The 10,520-nt window shown below is 36.9% G+C and overlaps 1 protein-coding gene across 4 annotated transcripts in view; it reads left to right on the forward strand.

The window, feature by feature from the left end:
• IL15 (interleukin 15) overlaps positions 1 to 10,520 on the forward strand; it is a 160,444-nt gene that overhangs the window by 70,516 nt on the left and 79,408 nt on the right. For all 4 annotated transcript variants that reach the window (XM_069105426.1, XM_069105427.1, XM_069105425.1 and 1 more), the window contains one exon: positions 9,924 to 10,048. In XM_069105426.1, coding sequence (XP_068961527.1) covers positions 9,983 to 10,048 — 66 coding nt within the window. In that variant the 5' untranslated portion in view covers positions 9,924 to 9,982. The remainder of the gene's footprint in view (positions 1 to 9,923; positions 10,049 to 10,520) is intronic.

Here is a 10,520-nt window from a genome sequence, read left to right on the forward strand (position 1 = left end):
ATCTATCTATCTATCTATCTATCTATCTATCTATCTATCTATCTATCCATCTATCCATCCATCCATCTATCTATCTATGTGTTAATTACAAGCACTTCAAAAAAATTGAATGCTAATATAATCAAAAGCATATGTGATTGTTGCAGTTTAAACCCAGGGACGCCCAAAACTGTTGAGGTGGGGACTCTGCCTCCGCAAAAACTCTTGCGGTTTCATGATGTGTTGTGGCAAAACCATCTCAAAGAATTCAGGGTCAGAACACCTCTAATCCAAGTATAGACATTTATTGAGATTGACTCCTCTCATGAAGTGGGCTAAGTTCCAAGAGGAACCAGGAACTTTAGAGAAAGCAAGATGGGTTTTTATAGGGTAAAGATGCAATTACATAACAGAAATTTACATGGAATAGAGGAATATCATTAATATTAAAAAGGCAGGAGGAGTTTCTTAAGGGATTAGGTAATGGAGGAGGGGTCCCATGTATGGTTTGGTGGTTAAACATTTTGGTCATTCTGCCCTCCAACTGCCTAGCTATTGTAGTCCTTTCTGGTTAAGACAGTTAGGTATTGTGGTCCTGTCTTGGGCTAGATGGATGATGTGATTGTGATTGAATACAAGAGCACATCTGTTTCTGTGGGAATGGGTTTGGGGGCAGTGACCAGGTAGAGGCAGTAGCTGGATTCCGATCACATGGACACACCGGCTGTTTCTGTGGCAGCTAAGAGTTCAGGGACACACCTGATGTTCCAGTGAGCAGTGAGTAATATCCAAAGAAGTGAGGACATGGGGGGGGGGGGTAGGTAGGTGTAGTGGGCCTGCTTTTCAGTAGGTCCCAGCCTATAATGAAGTTAGAATATTGGGGCTAGGGGCAGCTTTATTAGGATTCCATCATGACAACACATATATTTAAACAAAAGCATCCAGTCATTATGTTATATAACTTCATATGGGTATGTATTACATATATATGTGTGTGTATATACACTTGTATACACATACATACACATATGTGATCACTCACTGTTTTCTGCCTTTACTCCTGTACATGTGCTGCTGAGCAAAGATGGACAAATTTGTGGAAACATTCTGATTGGGTCCACGGCAGGCTTATGTTATATAACATTAGTTGGGCCCTCAGTGCTGCCAGACAATCCTACTAGACCTCCCTTATCACCCTACTATTCCACGCTCCACGGTGGCTCTTCCAAATCTTGTTATCTTTCTCCAAATCTCCCCTGGTGCCCCCTCCCCTTCCCCTTTCAACTGAGAACTTTGATTCATATTTTATGGAAAAAAAATTAGGCTGTTTGTTGTGAGTTCTCTCCTCTCCCCTCTTTATCTCCTTTCATTCAGGTACCTTCTGTCACTTTCTCCTCCTTTATTCCTGTCTCACAGGAAGAATTACTAATGCTAACCCCACACCTACTTAAGTGATCCCATTCCATAACATTTGTATCATTCCTACTGTCTGACTTATTTTCAATCTCTTCCTCTTTATTGGCTCATTTCCTACTGACTATAAACATACCCATGTCTCCCTCATCCTCAAAAAAAAACCCCCGCATCATTTAATCCATCTATCCCCTCTAACTATTGTCCTTTTCTGCCCTTTGTGACTAAAATTCTTGAAAAGGCCATCTAGAATAGGTACCTCTACTTTCCCTCCTGCCACTCTCTTCTTAACCCCTTTCAATCTATCTTCTGACCTCATGATTCCACAGAAACTCTTTCTCCAAAGTTACCAAATATCTCTTAAATGTCAAATCCAGTGACCTCTTCTTAATCTTCATTCCCCTTAACTTCTCTGCAACCTTTGACATTATTGATTAACCTCTTCTCCTTGATACTTTCTTCTCTATAGGTTTTTGAGACACCACTCCATTCTGGTTCTCCTCTTACCTATCAGACCACTCCTTTTTAGTCTCCTTTGTTGAATTTTCATCCAGTTCATCTTCTCTACCTTTAGGTATCCTATAGAGTTCTGTTTGGGGCCCTCTCCTCTTCTATACTACTTCACTCAGTTCCCATGGATTTAATTACTATCTCTATGCTAACAATTCTCAGTTCTACCTATCTGGCCCTAAACTCTCTGCTGACTTCCATTCTCACATTTCCAACTGCCTTTCAGATATCTTGAACTGGATGGCCAGTTGACATCTTGAATTCAACATGTCCAAAACTGAACTCATTGTCTTTCCCCCTAAATTCCTTCCCCCAACTCCTAATTTCCCTATTATTTCAAGGGCAACACAATCCTCTCAGTCCCTCAGGCTCACAACCTCAACTCCTCAACTTATCTCACCCTGGTATCCAATCTTTTGCAAAAACTTGCTGATTTTACCTTTGTAATATCTCTCAAATATTCCTCCTTCCCTTTTCTGATATGTCCCCACTCAGGTGCAGGCCCTTTTTACTTACTCTGAGACTATTGCAATGGCCTGAGGCTGAGTTTAACTACTTCAAATCTCTCCCCACTCCAATCCATCCTCTATTTACCCACTAATGTGAATTTTGTGAAATGTAGCTCTGACCATATGACCCTTCCCCACCCTCCCTATAAACTCCAGTAGCTTTCCTTTTTCCTCTAATATCAAATTTAAAAATCCTCTATTTAGTATTCAAAGCCATTCATAACCTATCCCTCTTCTCCCTTTCCAATCTTTTTGTACCTTGTTCTCAGACACATGCTCTTCAATTCAACTTCTGGCTGTTCTAGAAACAAGATATCCCATGTCTAGTTGCTGGCATTTTCTCTGGCCTATGCCTGGGACACTCTCCTCCTTCATCTCCACCACTGGCTTCCTTTAAGTCCTAACTAAAAGACCATCATCTATAGGAAACCTTCCCCTAGCCTTCCATTTCTAGTACCTTTCCTCCTTTAATTATTTCTTATTTGTCCTGTGCATAGTTTGTTTGCACATATTTGTTAACTTTTTTTCTTCTCTGTCACATTGTAAGTTCCTTGAGTGCAATGATTGTTGTCTTCCTCTCCTCCTCCTCCTCCCCCTTCTCCTTTTCCTCTTCCTCCTCCTTCTCCTCCTTGTCCTCCTCCTCCTTTTCATCTTCCTCCTCTTTCTTCTCTTCCTTCTCCTCCTTTTTTCCCCTTATCCTCTTCTTCTTCTTCCTCTGTCCTTAGTGCTTATCACAGTGTCTGGCACTTAGGAGGCACTAATAAATGTTTATTGATTGATTGAATAGGCCTGGAACTTAGGCCATAATTCCTTGAATTGTCCAGCCTTACTATGATTGTCCATAGGCCTTGAAATTTGAATTCTAAACCTGTAGATAATCTAATCACTGAAACTGGCTTCTATTTGTTAGGAACCTCCTGGCCTGGAATATTACTTTTAAAAATTATTTTTATTTATTTCATCAAATATTTCCCAATAACATATTTTTAAAACTACTTTAACACTAATTTAAAAAAATTTTTGAATTCCAAATTCTCTTCTTTTCTCCTACCCCACTCTTCAAATCTCTCTCCAGAATTGTTGGACTAGTTTGCAACTCCACCAGCAGTGAATGTGTCCCAATTTTCCCATGTCCCCTCCAGCATTTGTCATTTTCCTTCTTTGTCATGTTAACCAATCTGATAGATGTGAGGTGACATCTCAGAGTTGTTTTAATTTGCATTTCTCTAATCAATGGTGATTTAGAGTATTTTTTCAAGTGGCAATTGATAGCTTTGATTTCTTCTTCTGAAAACTGCCAACTCGTGTGCTTTTTCATTTATCAACTTAGGAATGGCCCTTATTTTATAATTTTGACCACCTCTAATACCTGTAAAAAATTTAAGCATTCGTAATAGTCTAAAATGGCTTATTTGTTCAAAATTATTCTTAAAACAATATTGCTGTTACTGTATACAATGTTTTCTTGGTTCTGCTCATTTCACTCTTCATTATTTCATGCAAGTCTATCCATGTTTTTCTAAGATCATTGAGCTCATCATTTCTTATAGCATGGCAGTATTCTACCACAATCATATCCCACAACTTGTTTAGTCAACCATTTTGCAGAACAATTTGGAACTATACCCAAAGGGATGTAAAACTGTGCATACCCTTTGATCAAGCAATACTACTACTAGGTCTGTATCCCAAAGAGATCAAAGGAAAAGGAAAAGTATCTATATGAACAAAAATATTTATAACAGCTCTTTTTGTGATGGAAAAGAATTAGAAATTGAGGAAGTGCTCATCAACTGGGGATGGCAGGACAAGTTGTGGTTTATTATTGTAATGAAGTACTATTATGCTATAAAAATGATGAAGGATGGTTTCAGGAAAAAGAACATAAGACATATATGAATTGATACAAAGTGAAGTAATAAGAACCAGATGATTATGGCACATAGTAACAGCAATAGTGTGATGATGATCTATTGTAAGTATTGGCTACTCCAATCAAGACAATGATTCGAGACAATTCCAAAGGACTTAATGATGAAAAAAAAAATTCTATCCACAGTGTGTAGAGAAAAAACTGATCTCTGAGTGTAAACTGAAGTAAAATTTTCTCACTTTGTCTTTCTTGTTTTTAAAAATATGGATAATATGGAAATGTTTCACATGATTTTGCATGTATACTTGATATCATATTTCTTGCCTTCTCAGTGGGTGTGAGAGAAAGTGGGAGGGAGGGAGAATATTTGGAACTCAAAATTTAAAAAGAAAAGAAAATTATAAATAAATAATGATATTTTTAAATGTTTAAAGAAGAATGTGAAAAATAATTATTTTGCAGTTTGATTGATATGGCACTGAATAAATAAACTTAGATAGAATTGTCATTTTATTATATTGGCTCAGCCTACCCATGAACAATTACTATTTCTTCAATTGTTTAGTTGTATTTGTGTTAAAGGTGTTTTGTAATTATGCCCATATAATCCCTGGGTTTGTCTTGGCAAATAAACTTCCAAGTATTTTGTATTATCTGCAGTTATATTAAATAGAATTTCTCTTTTGGCTGTTTCCTGCCGTATTTTTTGATATTCTGTAGAAATGCTGATGTTTATGTGGGTTTATTTTATATACTGCAACTTTGCTCAAGTTGTTAATTGCTTCAATGAGTTTTTTTAGTTGATTTTCTAGAATTCTCTAGGTATATAATCATATCTACAAAGATTAATAGTTTTTTCCATTCTCTTATTTTTATTTTTCAATTTCTTTTTCTTATTGCTATAGCCAGCAATTCTATTACAATATTGAGTTATAATGGTGATAATGGACATCCTTGCTTTACTTCTGATCTTATTAGGAAGGCTCCACATTTCTCCCCATTACAGATAATGCTTACTATTGGTTTTAGATAAATACTACTTACCATTTTAAGAAAGATTCTGTTAATTCTTATGCTTCCTAGTGTTTTTTTTTTTCAGGAATGGGTGTTATACTATTTCAAAGACCTTTTGCCTCTATTAACTTAAACATATGATATATTTTTTGTTATTGATATGGTCAACAACCCTGCATTCCTGGGATAAATCCCACCTGGTCATAGTATATGACCTTTGTGATATATTGCTGTAATCTACTTGCTAGTATTTTATTTACAAAATTGATACAAAATTTTTGTATCAATATTCATCAAGAAAATATGTCTATATTTTTCTTTCCCTGTTTTTGCTCTTCCTGGTTTAGGTATCAGCACCATAATTGTGTCATAAAAGGAATTTTCCAAGACTCCTTCTTTACCTATTTTTTTTTTCAAATAGTTTATGCAATATTGAGATTAGTTGTTTCTTAAATGTTTGGCAGAATTTTATATGGAATATTATTCCGGAAAGGGTAATGGCTCAATATTTAGCTTAGGTCCTCCTGACTCGGCACTCTATCCATTGTACCTCCTGGCTGCCTAGGTTTTCTTGACATTGTAGTAGATTTTATAAAAATATATTATTAAACAGAGAAAACAGTGATAATAAGAAACCAGCCTATGATCAAAGAAAGGAATTTTCTAGCGGTATATTACAGGGATATATTCTTGGTCCTGTTCTTTTCAATGTTTTTTAGTAGTGATCTGTAAGAAGACCTAGAAAGCAGGCATCTACTCTTTTGTCATGTTAATCTGATTAAGTTAAACCATAACTCTGATAAGGTCATTGCCTGACCTAAAACTCTTGACATCATGGGGATGATGACTTGAGCATACATTGGATTTAAATGAGGCAACATTGCACAAAGTCATCAGTCTCACTCTCTCTTCCAGTGCCATCTAAGTCTGGTGGTGGGACAAAAGACAAGATGGCTATCAATGACCCGGGATGTAGTAGATGACTTTGGTGTCTTCTATGTCCGAACAAATGCTAAGTGCGCCAACGGGTCTGTTTCAGCTGCCTTCATGGTCATTGGAAGACATTGTTCTTATCCTACTTTGCACTCCTGTAATTCCTTCTATTGTAAAGACTGAGGCTGGTGGATCACTTGAGCTCAGAAGTTCTGAGCTGCATTAAGGCTAAAACTAGTTGAGTATTTGCATTAAATCTGGCTCCAATATGGCCCTGGGAGTAGAGAGCCATAGCAGGCTGCCTAAAATGGGGCAAAGCTCAGGTAGGAAAAATAGATAGGTTTAATATGCCACTTCTTTGTTCTGTGTCGTTAGAGATCTTTACCAAGATTTGTAGGTTCTATCCCTTAGTGAGGCCAGGCTTGTTTTCCTCCTTAGTGAAAGTGTTTCATGTCCCCTTTTTAATTGAATGTGACTTTTTCTTTTATAACAGAGAATTCATAATCAGAAAATACTACGTTTTAGTTCTCTGGAAGGGAATAAATGCCACTGACCCCATGAGAACTATCCAAAATGCCAGCTAATGTTACTGCCTCCATATCAACATTATTTTGCCGTTACTTGATTCATATTTATCTGTGTACATGTTGTATCCTCCCTAGTGGAATGTAAGCCCTTTGAGGGAAGGATCAATTTCATTTTTGTCTTTGAATCTTTAAGTAATGCTAAGTGATTTGCACATGGTTGTGGTTGTTGAGAAGTTTCAGTTATGTCCAACTCTCCATGACCCCATTTGGAATTTTCTTGGCAAAGATACTGGTGTGGTTTGCCATTTCCTTCTTCAGCTCATTTTATAGATGAGGAAACTGAGGCAAACAGGGTTAAGTGACTTGCCTAGGGTCATACAGCCAGTAAGTGTCCAAGGCCAGAATTTGAACTCAGGTCCTCCTGACTCTAGGGTAGGTGCTGTATCCAATGAGCTATCTAGCAGCCCTCTGGACATGGTAGGCACTTAAACATTTGTTGAATCACTCTGTATTGATCAGTTTCCTTGTCTATAAAATGAGCTTATTAGACTAGAATGACCTTTAAGGTTCCTTTAAGCTCTTAATCTATGATCCTATTAACTCTTCTAGAGAAAATCAAAATTTAATATCAAGTTTATCAATTATTTTTTAAAAAAGCAATGAATAAGTTAGCATATTGATCCAAGTATTGGCTGCCTTAACTTTGAAAATTTAATGCGGTTTCTCTAAAACTTGAGTACAGTCTATAATTGATGTTATATTTCAATCTCTAAAAACCTGTGGCCTTTGAAGGAAAACATGTTATTTGAATACAAAATATGATAGTAATGATCCTTGTATAATAAATACTTATGAAAACCCCTGTGGGTTCAGTTATCCTCTTCATGTAAATGACTTCCAGATCTACACATCTAGCCAGTCTTTCATCTGAATTCCAATACCACATCATCAACATTTTATTGGCTATTTCCCATTGGGTATTCTATAGCCATCCTAAACTTAATGTTAACTCATTCAATTTCTTCTGAAACGACTGCTTTTAAAAATCTCCCTAATTCTGTTTAGGGTGCCCACCATCTATCTTTTCAGTTATTAAGGTTGCAATTTCATAACCATCCTCAATTCTTCATTCTCTCTGATGCCCAAAACTCAGTTGGTTGCCAAGTTCTCTTGGAGCTACCTCAGTTGCCACTTGGCATCTGTTCCTTTTCTCCCCTCATTGGTCATTATCAAGCGTAAGGCCCTCATCACTTCTTCCTCATACAATTGTACCTTGCTAATATTCCAAATAGATGTCAGAGTCATATTCCTAAATCATATTATTTACCATGTCACTCCCTGGCACACAAAGCTCCCATGTGGTCTTTTATTTCAAAGATCAAGTATAAATCTTTCTGTATAGCATTCAAAGTCTTTTGTAGTCTGGCTCCAGCATCCCTTTCCTGGATTTTTATACAATAATCTCCTTCATATTGTTCTATATATGCAACATTTCACCTCCTGTCTTAGTGACTTTTCATAATCAAGTCTTCATTTTTGGAATGTTCTTCCCCTTTACCTCCATTTTTTAGAAGCAGCTAGTTGACATAGTGGTATAGAGTAGGAAAGAAGAAGATCTGAGTTCAAATCGTGCCTTATACATTTGCTAGCCGTGGGATCCTGGGCAAGTCACTTAACCTCTCTGTACTTCAGTTTCCTCTCTGTAAAATTGGGATAACTTCTTCACAGAATTGTTGTCAGTCAGAGGAGATAACACATGTCAAGCATTTTGCAAACCTTAAAGGGGCACATAACTGCTATCCGTTATTGTTATTAGCTATTATTTAGAGCTTCCACTTCCTTCACAACTCAACTTGAGTTTTTATATGTTTTCCCTGTTATATGAGGTTTTTCCAGACTGTTCCTTCAAAAACTAGTGCCTCTTCTTCCCACAAGGAAAATTGTTTTTATTTGCTGTTCATATATTTTATATTAACTTCATAGATATACGTTGTTTCTTCAATAGTAAATAAACTGCAGTACCCAGAACTGTTGGGCACATAGCAGATCACTAATAAATGTTGTTGACTGATTGTCAAATTGGACTGAAGTGCCTGCTGTATGCATTGAACCTCTCTAGATATTGAGAAGGTACAGTTTTTGCCCTCAAGGACCTTACAATCTAATAGAAAGACTTGAGATTTTCTCCTCCAAAATCTGATACAGATATTTACTATAAACATGAGCTCTATTTTGGAAAATCCTCATAGTGCCTGGTGCATTATTATTTCCTAAATAAATGCATATTGATTGATTCTCAGGAACTGAATAGATGAACTCAAGAGAAGATATACCCACTGATGCTTTTGTGTTCTGAGAAAATAAAATATTGATTTTCTGCTTTCTATTTGATTCTATTCTGTAATTGATTCTATTCAATAACTGCTTTAGCTGTGGTTTGGTTTGGGGTTTTAGGGGGTTTTGTTTTTTTGGTCTCTGAGTTAAGTTTAGAAGTTTCTAAGTCCAGAAGTTCAGTTTTCCCTCTCTGCATTAGTTTAAAATGCAGTTGTCCTATAGATTCAAAAAAATACGTTACCTCTAGACAGCCTGGCATGCACATACAATTAAGGGAGATCTGTTATCTCATTAACAAACCTTGCAAGATGCAGGTGGGTGCCAGGAAGTCTGTTATTACTGTGACACTAACTAGCCATGCAGGTGGACACCACCAATAAGCTTTCTGTACCATGAAGATGGAAGGAAGGTTTGTTGCTAGCCTTGTATTCCATACTTCCACCCAATCAGATTGTTTTCCATCATCTATGATACTTGAGAATTTGTAACCAATCATACTGTTTTCCAGCTGTGGTGTCTCCAGTTCTCTTGCACCTCCCAAAACTAAATAGAGGCTAAGAAGCCCTACCTCATGGACGTTTGGTTGGCTGAGGAGTTAAGATAACCATTTTATTGGCAATTGCTAGCGTTACCAGCAAATTGAACATGCTTGGAACTTTGTGTCTCAGTTTACCCTAATTTCAGTCATGACAGTGCTCTGCTTATCCCTGTCTTAAGTCTCTTTTGTAAGAAGATTCTGTACCCAGAGAACCAGAACTTTAAAGCAGAGAACACTATTCAACACCTAACTCTCATCATGTTCATTTTTTCTTTTCCTTTTAATTTCTATAGAATCCAATTCCTGATGCAGCCACCTGGCTCCATGGAGTAAGGTTGCAGCATCATGCACCATGCTGGTGATGTCACGGGCACCACGGAAGACAACAAGAGCATACAGCCGGTCTATTGGGGGTCAGGTAAGTGATGAAATAAAAGTCTTTGGTAAATGTGAAAAACATTTTATGTGGCTGATAATAATGAAAAATTTGTGACTGTGGTACTAGAACATTGTTTAAAGGCAGATGCTATAATGTTAGCACATGAAAGGGAGGAGGCAGGATTAGGATCTTGTCAGTAATTTTACTTGGTCTCTTTCTGAAGAATAAGAAAACTTGATTTGAGGTACAGAAACAATTCTCTACTTTTCAATGGCCTATGTCTATGTAGTTCTTACATTGTGTGGCTGCAATTAACCTGGAGTCCTTTAACTTGTTGCTGTTTTTTTTTACCCTAATATCTTGCTATTGTATTTTAAACTGTTTTTTTTTAATAATCCTATATTTTATACATTTAAAGGCATTATTCTGAGAAATAGTCCTTGTACTTCACCAGGTGACCAAAGGGGTTCATCACACACACACACACACACACACACACACACACACACAC

This window comes from Petaurus breviceps, unplaced genomic scaffold (genome assembly GCF_028583685.1).
Source record: "Petaurus breviceps papuanus isolate PSGF00001 unplaced genomic scaffold, PetGlider_PUasm1.0 76, whole genome shotgun sequence".
Taxonomy (NCBI): domain Eukaryota; kingdom Metazoa; phylum Chordata; class Mammalia; order Diprotodontia; family Petauridae; genus Petaurus; species Petaurus breviceps.